The sequence below is a fragment of the Microtus oregoni genome, unplaced genomic scaffold (assembly GCF_018167655.1).
Source record: "Microtus oregoni isolate MIOR12 unplaced genomic scaffold, Mior012 000001F_ref0000356, whole genome shotgun sequence".
NCBI lineage: Eukaryota > Metazoa > Chordata > Mammalia > Rodentia > Cricetidae > Microtus > Microtus oregoni.
Genome location: NW_024543060.1, coordinates 30,815,071 through 30,835,763, shown reverse-complemented (window position 1 = coordinate 30,835,763; position 20,693 = coordinate 30,815,071). Strand labels below are relative to the sequence as shown.

At 34.0% G+C, this 20,693-nt stretch overlaps 1 protein-coding gene across 2 annotated transcripts in view; it reads left to right on the top strand.

The window, feature by feature from the left end:
- The window catches only part of Klhl1 (kelch like family member 1), a 235,906-nt gene that overhangs the window by 179,806 nt on the left and 35,407 nt on the right, over nucleotides 1-20,693 (top strand). For both annotated transcript variants that reach the window (XM_041669195.1, XM_041669204.1), the window contains exon 7: nucleotides 18,019-18,243. In XM_041669195.1, the coding sequence (XP_041525129.1) occupies nucleotides 18,019-18,243 (225 nt within the window). The remainder of the gene's footprint in view (nucleotides 1-18,018; nucleotides 18,244-20,693) is intronic.

Here is a 20,693-nt window from a genome sequence, read left to right as displayed (position 1 = left end):
ATAGTATTGACTAGCAGCATCACACTTCCTCCTCCATAATTTAAATCGCAATTAGATTACTTATGATGCTTAATTGTTTGTAAAAAGCTGTGTTAATTATAGTTAAAATGTGATATTTACGAAAGAAAAAAGAAAAGCATTAATACATCTTCAATATACTTGTGACTATTGTTGTTGTTGTTTTAATAGGTTAAATCTGTTATTGGTTGAATCCAGGGGGATACAATACAGACCTGCAAGTCTACTTAATATGTATGTATGTATATATATGTATATATATATATATATATATATATATATATATATATATATATATATATACTATGACTGGTATTGGCAATACCTAAGAGCATAGTAGGGTAAACCTACCTATTGCTTGCTGATTTTCATTTGTGTGTGTCTGTCTCTGTGTGTGCGTGTGTCTGTATGTCCATGTTTATATTCAGTTACTTGTGCATAGAGTAATGGTATTTTGAAGTAATAGTTAAGTCTCAGTAGATCATATGCAGGCTTACATTACAGATCTTTATTCAGATGTGGTGATGCTGGAAGATTTAGAGCCATGCCAGCCTTCTTTGGCTCCCCACTCTGGATGTGCCAGTGTGTCAGATATGTTCTATTACATTGCACTGGTCACAGGACAAAGAAGTCTCCATGTCTCATTCACAGTAAAAATATCGATGTCCTTGGTAAGGTCTTCCTCCCCTGTTCATTTAATTCTTGAGAAGTCTTTATTGTCTTCTTGGGTTGGCTGACTTTTCTCCATTGTAAGCATATGAGACAAGAATTGAAAATGTTCAAGTTCTAAAAATCACGATTACCTACGCAGTGAAAACTGTAATTGCACCTTTCACTATCCTTTTGTTTTATATGTGTTATTTAAATCAGAGCATAAAGATGAAGATCCAAATCAGTGACAGAATCTTGCCTGGCAAGCTGAAGGTTCTTGACATAATCACTCGCATCTCCCTTCTCTAAAGAATGGGGACTATTTAAATGTATTTTATTTTGCACCATCAACAAATGATGAATAAAAACAGACTACACTGCACAACTGTTTAAATGTAGTTACAGGACTAGAAAGATTCTTTAGCAGATTAAGGTACTTATTGCCAAGGTGATGACCTGAGATCATTTCCTAAAATCTACCTGGAGGAAGGTTAGAACTGATTCCCACAGGATAGTTCCTGGCACTCACAGCATTGCATGGGGCATGCTTACACTCCTATACACACAAACATAAAAATGGAGAACTTGAAAAATAAATACATAGATTTATAGGTTGATATTTATCTAGTGCATGCAAATATGCTTATTATAAACATAAAGATTTTTCACTAATTGAGCATATTAGAATTTTATTAACTGCTAGCTATGTACTGACTTTAAGATCCATCTTCTCATCAACAAATTCTAATACTCTGAGTGCCTAACATTTTACATATTCCAGAAATGTTAGAGTGATTTCATCCTTGAAAACATTATAACAAAATAATTTTCTAGATATTGGTGTTTCTCATGAATATAATTTGAATTATATTATCATCTATCTTTTTAAGATACTTTAAGAAATGTCAGCTTAAGGACACCAGAAAAACAAAAGCTGATTAAGTGTTGTGTTAATGGTGATATATTAAAATATTTTAATAAACTCATGACTTCAACATTTCCAAATAAATTTTCATTCTCTGATTAAAATTATTTTATAGATGCTTATGTGTTAAGTAATAAATATGAATTTCTGATAATGTTTCCAAAATTTTTCTTTCAAATTAAGGAACACAGTCTTGAGTCAACTAGATGGCTTAGCAGGCAAAGGTTATTACTTCCAAGGCTGGCAGCTTCTGTTCAATATCAAAGGTTACATGTTGGAAAGAAACCTGATTCACTCACGTTTCCCCACGGACCTTTTCTTTTACACTGGCATGTGCATACGTATACACACAGCAAACAATCAAATAAATAAACAAATAAATAGAAAATAGCAAATTTTTATTTGGTTGGGTGTTTTTGAATTTCAAGACAGTGTTTCTCTGTGAAAAAGTGCTGGTTATCTTGGAACTCACTCTGTTGACCAGTTAGGACTTTAACTCACAGGAATCTGCCTGACTCAGTTTACAATGATGTTTTTTCTGCTTCTGATTGTTCATATTCTTCCCACATTTTTATAGTTCTCAGAACATGTTGCTTTCTGAGCAACAAATTTTGCTGAAATTGTTGCTGAGGACCAATCAGAATAACTTTTTTTTTTTCAAGACAGGGTTTCTCTGTAGCTGTGGAGCCTGTCCTAGAACTAGCTCTTGTAGACTAGATTGACCTCAAAATCACTGAGATCTGCCTGCCTCTGCTTCCCAGGTGCTGGGATTAAAGGCATGGGCAACCACCACAAGGCAGAATCACTCTTACTAATGGATGCAGAACACCAATCAGAATAACTCTTACTGATTCTGGTAGGAACCATGAAAGCATTCTCTTGTGTTGTGCCTTAAACTAAATAGAAAGTGTCAACTACAAACAAAATATACAATAGCACATGGAACTATTAGTCTTAGGGAAGCAGACAGGAAAGCTATTAGAGAGGTGCGGCTGCTGTGTGTGTGTTGGTTGGTCAATGATGTTGAATATGCACATTGCTATCTGAATCTTCCTCTTTCTACACATAACATGTCTACATTTTATTTCATTAGCCAGGCTTTGCTACATTCTTCCTTTTCCCTGAATTTGATGAGTATTTTTAAGGTAGAAGTTGTTAAACTCTATGGCCTAAAGGCCAAATGTAGCTAGTTATTTTTGCATGGTTTATGGATAGAGTTTCATAGATTATAATGCGTGGAAAACGTTTTAAATGATACAAATTCATGGTTGAATTTTTTTTGTGTTTTTCAAAAGTACATATCAGACTCCATAAAGTTTTATTAGGTGTTGTTTATTTGTTTCCTTTTTTATAGGGCTCCTTTTACTCTGTGTTGGTCAAGTGGTTGCAGCAGAAAAAACTCACAAGGTGCCCTATAAAGACATTTGCTTTTGTTTCCTGGCTCTTTAAAAGAGAGTAAAGAAGAGAGAAATAAAAGAAAGATAATAAATGAATAAAGTATACAAATGTTGACAAAGTAATAATTTATCTTGCATTTCTAAGAAAACAGTGATACCAAATATCACATTAGTTTGACCCCAATAAGATGTACCAACAACTAAATATGCAGTTTCTAAGCAATTTTATAATGTCAGAACAAAGGTTTCTTCTAGGAAAAAAATGTTCTATCTCGAACAGCATTTTTGAGGTTTTGATAAAATATGAAGACTTCAGTCATTATTTCTTAAATAGGAAGCTGAAGAGCTAAATTAAACAAAGTTAAATGCTTGAAGGTTATTCTTAAACAACTGGTGTAGAAGCCCTTTCTGGTCCTCCATCCATTGTTACCTTTTGAATCATTACTAATATTTGTTAGCAATTCCCCTTTTTCTGTTTTATTCCTCCTCTACTCTCTCTCTCTCTCTCTCTCTCTCTCTCTTTCTCTCACTCTTTCACACACACACACACACACACACACACACACACACACACACGCATACTTTCTATGGAGAGAAAAATAAATAAATTCCCAGTAGCTTTACCACAGGAAGCAAAATAGAAACCAAGACTAAAGATCAATCACCTTTACACACTGGAAGAAATGGCATGAGATTAATTGTGATGAGAATTTATAAAGGAGAGATTCATGAACTGGGGAACAAATAGTAAAGTTTATACTTAGAGCAATTATTAACAGTGATAAAGTTATGCTTTATCAGTTTTGAGTCTTGTTGCTCAGAGTCTTGTATTATGTGTTTTAATAGTCGCCCTTGAAAACCATTCTTTCAGAATCCTCGAAGTGAGGGCTGTTTATGTAAGACATGAGTCTAAATTGTGCTCACTGTTTTAGCTGGAGAAAACAATACTGGTATGTCATGGTAGGGCTTGTAGGTACTCTCAAGTTTCTGAAAAATATCGTTGTTTTGATTTGTCCAATGTAACTGTATATAGTCTTACTTTTTGGAGCTAAACCCTTTCCCTTATATTTAGATAAAAGGGGGAAATATTGTGGTAAAATGTGGCTGTATCCTCTGAAAGTATATCTTTGCCCAGGTGCCTTCTGAGTGTTTTAATAAAAAGCTCGGTATTGAAGGCACTTCAAGAGAGGACTCTGGCAAAAAGAGAAGCTGAGAAGCCAGCTGGTTATGGAATGAGTCAAACACAAATAATGGAATAGAGGTAAAAATCATTTCGTAGAACATGTTTTAACCCACATTAATAAAATTATGGATTGCTTTGCTATAAGATCTAAACAGGAACAAGCCTAAACTATACTCTGAACTTTCACAATTTGTAAGAAGTCTCTGTGTCATTATTTGGGAGCTGGTGGGCGAAAAAAAAAAAACAACTTATTATAGCTAGCCCTAAAGATTTCATGTGAATGGTAAAGAAATGCTCTTAATCTTACTAAGATAAAAAGGGGAAGGAAGGTGCTGAAAATTATAAGAGCATGGAGGACTATAATTACTATCTAATAACTAAAAATCCCTTCGACTCTCCTTTGATCATCTCATAGTGAGTTAAACTCCATTGTGTATTCATACTCATTTTATGCCTCGTATTTGCACATGTTTACACAAGTAGTTTATCTACTTTGCGGTAAACAGCATAATTTTTTCTTTCCAATTACAGGACTTGATGATAACATTTTATCCTGAATTTGTCTATTATTATCAGCATTGTGGAGAGACAAAATATAGAAAGTGACGTATCAGCTGATAACCACTGTTTTATATGATCATTTTACTTCCTTGGCTTGAAGTAGATAGGCTATACTGTCAGAAACTTAAAAAAAAAAAAAAAAGCTCTTCCTTCTGAAATTTTACAGTTGGATATTTTGAAGCATGTAACTCAACATAAGCTCACTTGGTTGTGAGAAAAAGATTCACTTATAATTACATGTAAAGAAACCTAAGCCTATGCAATTATGGAGTTGCAAAAACTCTACGATGCAACCTGGATTTTTTTTTTTTATTTCTGAAAAAACAAGACATAATAAAAGCAAAGTCGTATTTTTTTTTATCAGTTTTGCCCTTTTGAGTACTGGCCTACCAGGTGCTGCCTCAATAACCCCGTTCAGTCACTCAGTTCCACTTGAGTTCCCTTTCTTTGAACTTAAAGCACACTATCAGATTACTAGTTCAAGGTCACCAGTTTTCACAAAGCTATAGAAACATCTCAAAACCATGAATAACAGCTTGGCAGCCTAAGCCGGCTTTGCTTTTCACACCCCAGCTGTCTTCTGGAATCACTGTCCTCCAGTCAGCTTGTTAAGTGGTATTTTCCAGGGATTCTCTTCCCAATGACAGCAGGAGAAAATGCTCATCTGTTAAGTGAAATTTGTGTTTATGTCCTTCCCAGAGAGTTTGTAGTCAAGGGACTGAAGCCCTCAAGCCATGTTGTTTTAAGAGGAGCAGAAGGAAGCTCTGTCCACTGAAAAGTGAATTGCATGTCCATGCCACTTCCTTTCACAGCTTTATTTTCTCTGGAAAGTGAGAAATCTTCATGGCTATTGAATCTGTAGGTCTACCTGGTAGTTCCAATGACAGTTGACATCCCAGATCAAATTAATTGGAATTTCATCTAATGATAATGTAATTTACCTCGTGGTAAAGAATTTGGATCACATTATTATATATTCTCTAATTCTTTTTCCCCCAAGAAATGAAGAATGAATGATGGTTGCCTTATAATAAAACATCCACTGTAATTATAAATCAATGAGCACTCTATATCCATTTTGATCAGTCTCATTGCAAATCTATAGTAACTGTAAATGAATATTTTTTGCAAGCTAAGATACGAGCTTGTCTTTTATAGAACTACACAGGGACTCTATCTCCGATGAGTTTTGTGTATGTTTCACAAATGCTTTAGGATTCCACTGTTATTCTCTGGTAGAGAAAGAGACTCACCAGGACTAAATTACCATGAAGAAAATAGTGAGTTCTCAGTAGTCCTCATTGTCCGCTATGTTCAGAGAGTCCGGTTTTATCCCAGGCTTTTTCAGATCCAGGCCAGCTGGCCTTGGTGAGTTCCCCAAAGAACATCCCCATTGTCTCAGTGTGTGGGTGCACCCCTCGCGGTCCTGAGTTCCTTGCTCGTGCTCTCTCTCCTTCTGCTCCTGATTTGGACCTTGAGATTTCTGTCTGGTTAATGCGGACTACTGAGAACTCAAGAACAATGGCAATGGGTTTTTGATCCTACTGCACGTACTGGCTTTGTGGGAGCCTAGGCAGTTTGGATGCTCACCTTACTAGACCTGGATGGAGGTGGGGGTTCCTTGGACTTCCCACAGGGCAGGGAACCCTGATTGCTCTTTGGGCTGACGAGGGAGGGGGACTTGATGGGGGAGGGGGAGGGAAATGGGAGGCGGTGACGGGGAAGAGACAGAAATCTTTAATAAATAAATAAATTTAAAAAAAGAAAATAGTGAGAAAGGATAATAAAGAGTTAAGTAGACGTCACCAAGCTACCATCAAATGTGAGAATATGAATCACCACGAAATCAATACATTTTAATAGTTCACAAAGACCCTTAAGTATTATATTTATTAGAGCAAATAATCATTTATGGAAAGAAAAAAATTCAATTTTCAAATATTAGCATATAAATATAGAGATTAATGGGAATTCTGTTCCTCCCAGCACTTCTAATGTAATGTGTATATTTGTTACACTTTCAAATTTGCTAGTAACCTATTTTCAGGGCATTCAGGTTTTCCTTCTGTATACTTGCAACTTTGCTTTCAACAAAGGCTGGAAAAATTAAAATCAATAATATGTGGAAGGTGATCATGGAGACATAAGCAATATAATGATAACAGAAAGAGTAAGGACTTGACTCAGTAAATGAACTTAAGAAAAGAACTTAATTTGCTTATCTCACACTACTTAAGTAAAAATGTAAACTTGTATGAATTTATTGCACCTGGTGAATATTTATGAAGAGGATGAAAACTGGAAATGTATTCCCAAAAATGTTTTAATTTATTTGGTCATTTACCAAAAAGATGTTTTGATTAGGAGTTCTATGATGTGAAAATGTACTTAGTTAACACTCATAGAGGCAATAAATTTAAATTTTTCTTATGATCATAAAGCTCTCTTTCCTTTGATATCAGTACCTGGTGATTGACATGTTAAAATTTTAGCTATAGGATCATATAATATTTATATTAAAATATTATGCACAATGACTTGTAAAAATGTAAACATTCCATATATCCTCATTACACAACATATTCTAAAATACAGCCCCAAACACACATATGCAGAGCAATGATATGTGTTGATTAAAAATCGACCATCTCTTTAATTACCACTATCATCTTGGCCAAAATCTCAACATGGATGTCAAAGACCATTAAGAATGACTGTTTGGAACCAAAAGCTACGGATAAACCCTGTCTCGAAAAATCAAAAAAAAAAAAAAAAAAAAAAAGGAATGACTGTTTGGTTTTGGTTTTTGAGAAAGGGTTTCTTTAAAACTTTGGAGCCTGTCCTGGAATTTGTACTGTAGTCTGAGCTTGCCTTGAACTCACTGAGATGCACCTGTCTCTGCTTTAAGTGCTGGGATTAAAGTTATGTGCCACCACCACTCAGTCTGAGGAGGTAATTTATGTTTCCTGGGAGTGTGAAAAATAAAGTTTTCTCCAGATCTGTGTTCCCTGAGTGGCTACCTATGCTTTAGTGGATGGTCATGTACATAGAGGCAATACTAAGTAATTTTTTATTGGTTTTTCTTTTAGTTTTTTTTTTTTCAAGACCAGCATATGCACTTGGAAAAGAAAAGTGGTGGAGTTGTTCAGAGTTGAGTTGTCTGGAAAGGAATTGGGGTGAATTTCCTTAAAATACACTATATATGTGAATAAAATACTTAGATAATAATAATAATAATAACAACAATAATATAATATATCTTAAGTCTGCTAGTAATCTAATTAGTGTATTTAATTATTACAAAGACTTTTTTGATGTTTGTATGTTATTCTTACGAACTTCCTACTGTTTGAGAACATTATTAAAAAATAAAAGGAGGACATTTTTGTTCACATTCTTAATGCCTGAACTCAAAATCAGCTTGGCTGGTGCTTTATTCATATTTTTATGGTAAAGGCAAAAAAAAAGGGGGGGGGGTAGAACAGCATAGAAGTTCAGAGCCCCAGCTTCCTTACCTTCAGTTTATGGTTGGCTGGAAATATCACAGAGAGAGACAGTGAGAAAGAAACTCCATCACATCCTGCAACTCTAGAAACAAGATGAAGACTGGAAATAGAATACAAGTTTAACCCCAGTGCTCTAGATCCTCTAGTCAGGCCGTGTTGCCTACTAAAGTTTCTAATATCTCCAAAAACAATTAAACCAACTATGACCCAAAGCTTCACCATATAAAAACCTATAGTGGACACCTAATATTCAAGTCATGAAATTTGCCTTGACCATCTAATGGTTTATTGCCATGTTATATTGTAGAATAAATTTACTCCATTCTCCAGAGTCAAAATAAACCCGACAGGTTCAATATTGGTCAAAAATTCAATTGGAAGTCTCCTGTGAGACAAGAGACAAACTTTTAGTTCAATGTGTTTTTGAAAATCTAAATGTCATATTCCCAATTCACAGGGGAGGAATGGGCATATGAAAAAGTGGGGAAGAACCAGAGCTACACCACCCCAAAGATTACTAGATCCATATCCTGGGGCTCTAAATCTGACATCTAAAATATATGATGCACTTATAATGGTCTAGGCAACCCATCCCCATTTCCTTGTTAGTTACATCACATGTGGCCTCTCTTGCATGTAGGTACTAATCATTACCAAACAGTTCATATTTGCCATTTGTGATTTTCTAGTTTGACACTGTGTCTTATTTCTCATGCTTATAGTTTCATGCATAAACCTGTTAGTAGATACCTGTATGAATTCTGATCCCTATAGTTATTGTGTCACAGGCTTCCACTAGAAATCTGAGGATATAAGTTCATGACCCTAATATGCATTCTTGCAAAATCCATCCCATATGGAAAACCAAAGGTTGGATGTTAGCAGGAGTTGTAGCATCTCCTGTACCCTTGGATCGTGGCTGTATCATCCTTTGTGCAACTGGATGACTTAAAAGAGGGAACACTTCCTAGTTATCATTGTGTGAGCAGGGTATCATCATTTCCTAGAACTTTCTTTCAAAGCCTTTCAGGTGAGTTCCTATTATCACTTCTGTATTAACAAATCAGTGTCTAAGATAATCACAATACATCTTTCCAATTATCTTCATATAAAGTTCTTGCCTCACTTCTAATGGTGCACATCTCTCTAGCAATCTCACCTGCCAACATTAAATTCTCTATTTTTTTGTTAATTTGCAACTTTCCCTCTTATTTCTACTCTCTTTTTGCACATAGGTCTCACCGTAACTATGTGTATAACAGCAACCAAACCCAATGCTCTAAGTGTTTTGAAGCTTTGAAAAATACTCTTCTTGGTTTTTCTCCTTTGCAATTGGACTACAATATAGTCTTAGAGAACTGAGAAAGTGAACACAATTTTATTGTCAGACTATAGAGTGAATGGCCTTTTTTCAATTTGCAACTTAGTTCTTTTCTGCATCTGAAGCTTCAAAAAACCAGTCAATACTCATTCTACTCCCATCAGTGCTTCCTTCTTCTAAGCGTTCAGTCACCCATCAAGCTTCGTTCAAAGACTACGTTTCTCCCAATATTTTAAAAACTTCTTCTATCATCCTTTCCCAAAGTCTTAAGAATCATGTTATCAGGATTAGTCACAGCAATGACTTCATATATCTGCTCTTAATTTTCAGTGTTAGGAATCCTCTTTATCATTGAGTCAAAGGTGCTGACAGCAATTTAAGAGAATGAGTGATTTACTCTCTCTCAGTTTGAAAGATTTTACAAAGAGATAGTCCATTGTTCTTGCTATTTTATGGCAATGTGCCATTAATATTATTATTCATCCATGGGAAATAATGTACCATGAATGACTATAACTTTTAATTAAATTTAATTCATATTATTATTTCCTTCCTTAGATGAGAGATATCTATTGGTAAAGAAATATACGTATACTTAGTATATTTTTTCTCAGTATTGCTCCCGAATAGAGACTGTCCTGTCTTTTAAAATTTTATTTTCTATCAAATTACAATGAATTTCTTAAATTAGTAGTGATGAAATATTACTATGATGTAATTATTATCATATAATACACTAATATCCACAATGTATCATCATTCAAAATTCTTTACAGATTTACAACTCAGCTGGCATCTCTCAACAAAGTTCTAATTTTTCTTTATACACCATCTGCTCTTTCCTTGATGAATTTATTCCTATATAATTGTTATTAATGATGTTTCATTTTAAATAGTCTCTACTTTTCACAATCATAGTGTGTTTTTACTTTTATAAGAAACTTCCCTTGGTTTTAGGCAGTTGGCTTTGCAATTCAGAGAACTTACAGAGGTTTCGTATTTGGTTTCCTGGCACCTTTATCAGCCACCAATAATATGAAATTCATGATTGGTTACCTGCAAATGCAAAATTAATTTGATGGTTGTGGTATATATAAGATCTTCATTATATAATAAAATAGTTAGAAAATGATTGCATGCTTCTGTGTTGAAACAATTTGTTTTACTAGCCATGATGTCATCTACATTCATATAAAGAATGTGTTCTATAGCTCTCTTTTTTATAAATATGTGGGTGAGTGACTGCTGATGAACAGCTTATTCAATAAAAAATTCTAGAAATAAGTAAAGAATGATTATTGTCATAATCACTTCTAAGGTTGTTCTCCCTAAAGTTGTGTATTACAAAAAAATTCTATATTTTAGTTTTTTTTTCTGAAATGACTTTCAGTATTAGCTGCTTTCCTAAGGAGAATAAATGTGATGTTGTAATCATCTCATAATTATTTGATAGCATCAAGGTTATCATCAGGATTGGACCAAGAGTCTCTCTAAGTATTTTATAAATTGATTTTTTTTCACTTACTAGAAATAAATGATTGCTCTGTGGTAAATCAATGCATGCATTCACTGGTGACTCTCTCAGTGTTCGCTATAAGCTGTCCTAGTTGTATCATGGCAATAGAAATCCGAACTCACTACTTTTCATAATCCCTATTGGCTCTGTGACAATTTTTAATGAAGGCTTCATTTTTTAAGCAACATAATATAAAAATTTCCCATTTAAATATATACCTTAAAACTAGCTCTCCATGTAGTACATGTTTGCTTACAAATTTAAGAATTATCAAAATGATCACATAAAAACACAGCTGTAAAATATCTTTCTTAGCTTTATTTCTCATGTCCTGGTGTGGGACAATTGTCTTATTCTGTCTATAGTGTTTTAAATAAACACTGATTGGCCAGTATCCTGGCAGGAAATATAGGTGGGACAACCAGACAGGAAGTAAAGGTGAGTCAATGAGAACAGGAGAATTCTGGGAAGAGGGAAGCTCCCTCTGCAGTCCGTCCAGACACAGAAGAAGCAAGATATAACTGCCTTGCTGAAAAAGGTACTGAGCCATGTGGCTAACACAGATAAGAATAATGGGCTAATATAAGTTATAAAGGTTAATAATAAGCTTGGGCGAATGCGTCAATCAGTTTATAACTAATGCAGATCTCTGTGTGATTTCTCTGGGATTTAATGACTGTGGGAACTGGACAGGACAGAAAACTCAGTCAACAATGTCCTATATATTAGGAATGAGATAACTCATGAAACTTAATCATTATATTAATTTAAGATATTTTTATTATAATAAATTATACTCCACCTTTACTGTAGAAGAATAAAGGTCAGAATGAAAGAAAAATTATTCTATGCTATAAGAAATAGCACAATCTTCGATATGATATAGCATATCAAAACAATATAAAGCTTACAACATAAAACAATGTATATCTACTACCTCCGAACTATAAACTTTTAGATTATACTAGCTATTTCCTTGTTTGTGTTGGAGAGGACTGCTTGTTCATCCCAGCTACCCTGAACTGAACTTTTACATAATCACACAGAACACATATTATTTAAATCACTGCTTGGACCATTAACTCCAGCTTCTTATTAGCCAATTCTTACATATTAATTTAACCCATTTCTATTATTCTGTGTATCAACATGTGGCTGTGGCTTACTAGCTAAAGTTTCAGCATCCATCTCTTCCTGTCTGGGCTACATAGCTTTTCTCTCACTCTGCCTCCTTTCTCCCAGCATTCAGTTTAGTCTTCCCTGCCTAGCTCTGTTCTATACTATGAGGCCAAGCCAGTTTCATTGTTCATTAACCAATAAAAGCAACACATAGACAGAAGGAACTCCCACACCATGTTTGTATGCTGCTAAATACTACTTTAGATTAGTTGCATAATTTATTTTTGGAAGATTTCAGATATTAAATAGATCTGTATTTCTATCACTTTTAAGTGTGTTGGAAATTCTGATTTAGAGTTTACTAGTGACAATATCAGAAAAGCATCTGGTACATTTCGATAAAGGAGACAATCTGCAGATTAAGAAAATTGTCAAGATGTTCTTAGATCTGTTTCATAACACACACTTCAAAGATGTGACATAACTTCAGAGATATTAGAGAAAATGGATAATGCTTTCATTAACAAAATAGACACAAATTATTCTGTCTTCACAGAAATGTTTCCTTTTGAATCTTTCACATAATGATGAGTTACTGCAATAATGGTGTAGTCCTTTTCAAACTGATGTATGAATGTGTGTAATGACAAATACTGTCTTTCTTTAGAAAACAAAAGCTGATGTTAATTCAGATGAATTTGTTCTCTCTCTGGCAAAATAACACCAAAAGGAATGCATAACTTGTACAAACAAAAGGAAGAACACAGATCATTTCCAAATTGAAAAATATAAGAGTAATAATGATAATAACAATAATAAAATATAACCAAAAAATAAAATTGGTAGGGATATTTATTAAATATTATTACTTTCAAATTTTACCAAAAATGTTTGTTAAAAAACACATGACATTTATTCTTCTTGCAGTTTTTTATTTATTCCTCCTCATACAATACATCCAAACCATAGCATCTTCTCCCTCTACTTTGACAAGCAGCCCTCACTCCTTTTTCTCCATATCTACTGCTCTTCCCTTTCCCTTCAGAAAAAAAAAAAAAGGAGGTCTCCCAAGAATATCAACTTAACACAGAATAACAGGATGCAATAAAACTAGGCACCTCCCCTAACATGACGTTGAATTCCCCCTTCCCAGTAGGAGGAAAACTGTTCCAAGAACAGGCAAAAATGTTAGAGATACTCCTACTCAAACTGTTAGAAGTCCCACAAAACACACAAACTGAGAAGGATGAAGATGCATGCCTTTAATCCCAGCATTTGGGAGGTAAAGGCAGGTGAATTTCTTGTGTCCCAGGACAGTCATGGCTACAAAGAGATAGCCTATCATAACTAACCAAGAGACAAAACAAAACAATCAAACAAGCCAAAAACAAACAAAAAACCAAACAAACAAAACCCAAGTAAAATAACCACAAAATGTATGCAGAGCAGACCCATGCAGACTGTGATTGTTGCTTCAGTCTCTGTGAGCCCCTATGAGCTCTGCTTATATGATTTCATGAGCCATATTCCCCTGGTATCTATGTCCCCTCTTGCTCCTTCAGTCCCTATATCCACCTCTTCAAGGGGTTCCCCAAGCTCTACCTAATGTTTGATTGTGGGTTTCTCATAAGTTCTCATAACTTAATATAACTTAATAGATGAAGTCTCTCCATGACATGGAACTGATCAGTGAGAATAGTAGAATATAATTAAAAATCATTTCATTAACTAATTATCAAGTTTTAAGCTAATACATCACATGATTTTTATTCTAGATCTGGTTGCATCTTTTAGGATTATTTTTGTTTGTTTGTTTCTTTTGATTTGCCTTCAAATTTCATGAATTGTTTTAACAGTTGAGTAATACTACATTGTATAAATGCCCCATATTTTTATCTACTTTTTGGTTGAGGAATGGGTAGGTTGTTTCTAGTTTCTGGCAATTATGAATAAAACTACTAAGAATATAACTGTGCAAGTGTCCTTTATGTAGGATGGAATGTCCTTGGAATATATACCTAAAAATGGTATTCTTGGGGCAGATTGATTCCCAATTTTCTGAGGAATTGCCATTTTGATATCAATAGTAGATGTAGAGTTAGCAGTCCAAGTAGAAATGGAGAAGTGATCCCCTTGCTCCATATCCTTACCAGCAAGAGCTGTCATTTCTGTTATAGATCTTAATCATTCTGACAGATATAAAATGGAATCTTAAAATAGTTATAATTTACATTTCCCTGATATCTAAAGATGTTGAACATTTAATTAAGTGTTTCTCTGACATTTGAGATTACTCTATTGAAATTTTTTTTCAGCACATCTGTACATTTTTATTTGAGTTTTTGGTTTGTTGATGTCCACTTTCTTATGTTATTTACTTATTTTGGATATCAACCCTTAGTCAGATGTGGAGTTGGTGAAATTTTTTTCCCATTCTGGAACCTGCCATTTATCCTGTTGACAGTGTTGTTATCCTTACAGAAGAATTTCATTCTAATTAGTTCCTATTTTTGTCAATCTTAATGACTGTTCTTTCAATTTTTGTTTAGAGAAATGATTAACATGGTAGCACCATTTGTTGAAAATTTATTTTTCTCCATTGTATATTTTTGGCTTCTTTATCAAAATTCAAGCAACCATAGGTTTGTAGCCTTATGCTTGTGTCCTAAATTTGATTCCACTGACAAATATGACAATTTTCATGCTGATATCATGTTTTATTTAAAAAATACTACAACTCTGTACTCCAACTTGAAATCAGTGATGGTGCAGTCTCTGGAAGTTCTTTTATTGTTCAGTTTTTGTTATTTGAAATTTTTCCTGTTTTCTTTATGAAAATGAGTATTGCCCTTTCAAATTCTGTAAAGACGTGTTGGAATTCTTATGGTGAGGCATCGACTCTGAACATTGCTTTTGGTTGGATCATCCTTTTTTCCTCAATCCTTGAGCATAGTACATCTTTCCATCTTCTGATTTTTTTCTTCAATTTCTTTCTTCAAGGACTTGAAGTTTCTGTCATATAACTCTTTCAAGAAATTCTTTCACTTGCTTGAATATTTTTTACCTCAAGATATTTTATATTGTTTCTGACTATTGGTGAAATGTTCTGTAGATATTTTTAGGCCAATTTGGTTTATAGCATTTGTTAAATCTAGTATTTTTTTGCTTAGATTTGTCTGGATGACCTGTGTGCTCTTCTATGAGCTTGATTCCTTGCCTTAACAGTTGATCCTGGATAAAATAGAAGTGATAAACAATTCATCTGGTATTAAAAATTAATTGTTGTTAACTTAAAATGTCACTTTATTTTTTTCCCATTTATATAGTGGAGCTGTTTGGCATGGTGGAGAGGGGTGGCCTTGTTGGAATATGTATAGTCTTATTAGAGGAGATTCATCACTGGAGTTAGCTTTGAGGTTTCCAAACCACATGTCAGGCCCAATATCTGTAAGTGCCTCCTCCCTTAAAGATCAGGATGTAATACTCTCAACTATTGCTTCAATAGTCTGCCAATGTTCCTCTTGCCATAACAGTATTGGAATAACCATCTAAAACTGAGAGCAAGTTCTAAATCAAATATTTTATTTTACAATATAATAATAATGTGCACTGTTCTCATGGTTCACTCAGTTTTGGTTTTCATATCATCACAGTCCTCTAGCATCTATAGGCATCAGCAGTCAAACATGTACAAAGACACACATACATATATGGGATCAAAAATGAAATAAATATCAAATCAAGAGTTGAATTGCTAACCTATTGATAGGAAATCATACAGGTTACATGTATTTATTTTAGCAAGATAGAATTCTAAAGGCAAACCCAATGTTATCATAGTGTACAACAGCAGAGATGCTATGATATTGGATCCAGGTTTGTATAAACTCTCTTCTTGGTGCCTGTAGTTCCAAATGAATGGCTCTCTGCTGTCTCTCAAGCATTATGTCTATCTGTATGCTACCATGCTCCCTGAAATTATGATAATGGACTAATCCGTTGAATTCTAAGCAAGCCCCAGTTAAATGCTTTCCTTTATAAGAGTTGACATGGTCATGGTGTTTCTTCACAACAATATTAACCAATTAAGACTTCTCATCAGTAGGCTAAAGCTCCAGGAAGACTCCAGATCAATTTCTCTATGTTTCATGAGTTGTGCTGAATCCAGCAATAGAACCTGAATGCCATTTTAGGGAGCAAGCAGTATAGCCTTGACAATAGTCAGACATTTTTAAAATTATTCAATGATGCAATTCACTTGAGAAAAATGTATTTATGCATAGTGGAGTGAAATAGAGCAAAATGCAACTAAATCTACAAATAATCATGCATTTAAAAAAAAAACACACACAGGGAAAATACTATTCAGTAATTTCATAAACATTATGTTTATTTCTTATAAAATTAATAGTTTTATAATACTTATATTTTACTTTTATCAGATAATCCATCATTTAACTTTACACATTATTATCTTACTTCTGAAGAAAAGTTGAGAGTAAATTATATCATAACAACATAACTGGCAAAATTACTTCTGCCAATATGCTCATATTTGTTTTATTTATTGCTAGTTATAGTCTAAGAAGTTCATGAATCCCCCAGAGAAATATGTTCCCTAAGCAAAATCACTTTATTACATTGCAAATAAAATAGAGTGTACAAATGGAAATACATAAAATTCATGGCAGATCTATGAAGATGAAATATTTGTGAATGTGAGGCTAAACAATGGGGCCAAACACTGAAGCAAAACTATAAGCTGTTAGTTGTTTTCTGTCAAATAAATCATTTGTGAATGTGTTATGAGCAGTTATAGTTTATGTAAACCAAGTGACAAAATTTAGTACTACCAGTCATAGGAATCACACCAACTTAGACCTTTCAAATCTTCTTTTACCAGAGTTACTGTGTCTCTCAAATTTGTTTATGTATATGTGTATATATATACACACACACACACACACATATATATATATCAGACAAAAAATCCATTTTATTTAGCTATAATAAGTACTAAACCTATAATAACCTTTGATTTCTCTAAATGCTTTCTAATTGTATTCCTTGGATAATTTTATCAAGTTTAAGTATCATGGTGAATACTTATCAAAATATTACAATTGGTATTCGAAAGTACATTTATTTGTTTTCTGTGTGGGGTGTAGGCTTGTGGGTCGACATTTATCATGTAAAAGTCAAAGGACAATTTGTGGGGTTCATTTGTTTCCTTCCACTGTACGAGTTCTGGATATCACTTGATATCCAGGTCATCAAACTAGACAGCAAGCACCTTGATACTCCCGTAGGCACTAATGGTTTTTGTTTTGTTTTGTAGGCTTTTATTATTCATTTATTTATTCAAGGCATAAGACAAATATAAAAAGAAATGGAGAGCTATTCCCTTCCCAGTCATGTTAATTCAGTTAACATATCATTACTTTCAGAAGTGGTACTGAAAGCATATATACTTTATCATTTAGAGGGACATTCATTCACTTTTTCTCAAGGTGAGATTCTCAAATATACCAGAGGACAAATAATAAAACAGAGACATTTAAGGTCTGACAAAACTATGTCATCCCCAACATTGTTCCCATTAAACAAATCCAGCACTGAATATATGTATCTGTTTTTATCATTACTGTCCACAAATAAGAAAAAAATAGTTATTGATTTATTATTCTCTTTGTTTTTATGGTGCTTTTCTTTTTAAAAATGTATATGACTAGTGTGTTTTCACATTATAATTTGCACTGCATTGTAAAAGCATGTTTTTATTTATTGGAATTGATGACTATTTGATTTTATTTTCTATCAGGAGCTACCACTATAGAGAAGTATGATCTCAGAACGAATCTCTGGATCCAGGCAGGAATGATGAATGGCAGGAGGCTTCAGTTTGGTGTGGCTGTTATTGATGACAAGCTCTTTGTAATTGGAGGTCGAGATGGTTTAAAAACTCTTAACACTGTTGAATGTTACAACCCCAAAACCAAGACTTGGACTGTCTTACCCCCGATGGCAACACATAGGCATGGTCTAGGTAAGGCCTATAATTATTGATATAAGTTTTGGAATTATTTTTGAAAATGCAAATATATTAAATTCAATAAAATGTAAATGCTATTAATTTTTACCTTATATAAAATGTTTATTTGAAGGCAATATTTTCAACTTTTCCTAGATTGGCAACTATACATTCAGGTGTGGAAAAAGGAGGCTGAAAAAACAGAGGATAGTTAAGCTGTCCATACCATTTTCAAGAACTCATCACCATACATTTGGTGTGAAAAAGATGAAATATAAAGTACTAAAGATGACCCCCCTCAAACATAAATAAAAGAGAGAGGGGGCAGACAGATGAGTAGAAAGATTGGGAAACTAGCTTCTTGTGAGACTCTCAAATATTTTAGTGATTTTACTGGTAGGATAAGAAGATCTTCCACTGTCATCTGCTGTGTATTCACAGGAGTCCTGACCTCCTGATAAAAGATGTTAATTAGAAGATTTCTTTGTAATAGGTAGCATGTGACTCTCTTCCACTTACAAGACTTTGATGGACCAACTTTATCTTGAATTGTATTTCTTGCGTGAACGAATTCTGATTCCATGCCTGAACTATTACACTAAGCTGCAGCTAAATGACTAGAACAATCTGAAGTTGTCTGCTTAAAACAGAGGTGCGAACATGCTGAGATGGATGGTAATAAGATCTGTAAATGTCCCTGGGTTATAGAAACAAAACTGATTAGTACTTGGAGAAAACAGATTTATAATAATAATCATTGAAAATACTGTCGAGCACATAATTTTCTTGTGTATTTATGTGTGTTATATTAGGAGAAATATGACTAAGAGTAAGGTTTATTGCCCATGCTTTCCATAGGTTTTAGACAACACAAAATAGAGCTAGTAATGAATACATTGAGGAATACATCAGAAAAGCAATAAACCTGAGTTTTTCTCTACTAAAGCTTACTGGGATAGAAAAATCTCATTCTATTCTTTCAGTCTTCATTGTATTTCAAAGAGCAGCTTATTTAGTATAACCTCTGTTTCTACAACTACTTGAATATATGTTTATTCTTTTTATGTCTCTTTTACTTAAAGAATTGCATTGCTTACAAGCTCTCTTAGGTTTTATATGGATATAGTTGTCGAATGTTGGGCACCATTTTAGGCAGAAGTTTCTGTCCTGCCTGGTCTCACATTCTTTCAGTTCCAAATAAATACACATAGGCTTCTGTTAATTATAAATGTTTGTCCTATTGCTTATGTTTATTACTAATTAGCTCCTATGTCTTAAATGCACCCTAAGTTTTGTCTATGTTTAGCTATGTGGCTGGTACCTTTTCTAAGTAAAGCATTCTCATCTTGCTTCCTCTGTGTCTGGCTGGTGATTGACACTTTGTCTTTCCTCTTTCCAGAATTATCCTAGTATGGTTGCTCTGCCTATACTTTCTGCCTGACTACTGGCCAATCATCATTTTATTACACCAAAATTATCTTCCCAGTGTACAAGAACAATGTCCATTATAAGTTGTTCAACTACTCCTGAATGTGAAGCCTGTTCTGGAATGGTTAATATACCCAATGTCATGCTATTGATGAAAACTGATTTTCCCTCTCCCAATAGGAATATGTGACAGTTCAGCTGTCAACATTTACCCTCAGGGCTAGTTTTCCATTCACTAATTCATTAATTTTTAAAAATAATATAACAATATTAAAAATAATAAAATATTTTGTGGGGTTTTGTGTAATGTCCTTGGTCCCTCTGGCTCTCGTAATCCTTCCTCCCCATCTTTCACAAATTTGCAGAGGTACACCTAATGTTTGCCTGTGGGTCTCTGCATATGTTTTTACCAGTTGCTGGGTAAAGCCTGTCTGGTGTAAATTGGGAGAGGAAATGATTTATAATTTTAGCAGAATAAACCCACAGAGTCGTGGCTTATTGGGTCTCAGAGACACTGAACTGCCAACCAGAAAACTTACCTGGGACTGACATGGGTCCACTGTATTTGTTAGTTTTGTGGCTTGATCTTCTTGTAGGACTCTTATCAGAGGGATCAGGTGCTGTCTATGACTCTGTTACCTGTTCTGGGGAGTCTTTCCTCCTGATGGGTTGTCTTGTCTATCCTTAATAGGAGAGTCCTCATCTTACTGCAACTTGATATGCCATGGCTAGATGATATACCTTGGAACTCTACTTTTCTGAAAAGAAAGGAGAAGAGGTGGATGCGGAGGGGGCCTTGGGAAGGAACTGGGAGGAGAAAATGAAGGGAAAACTGTGATCAGGCTGGGGAAAATTAGTTAGTTAATTTGTTAATAATAAATAAATTTTAACAGGAACAGAATCCCAGTAAAATACTTGAAATAACCCTGTGATGATGATGATGGTGATAATGATAATAATGATAATAATAATAATAATAATAATAATAATAATAATAATAAAATTATCACATCAACATGAGCCAAAACATACCAAAA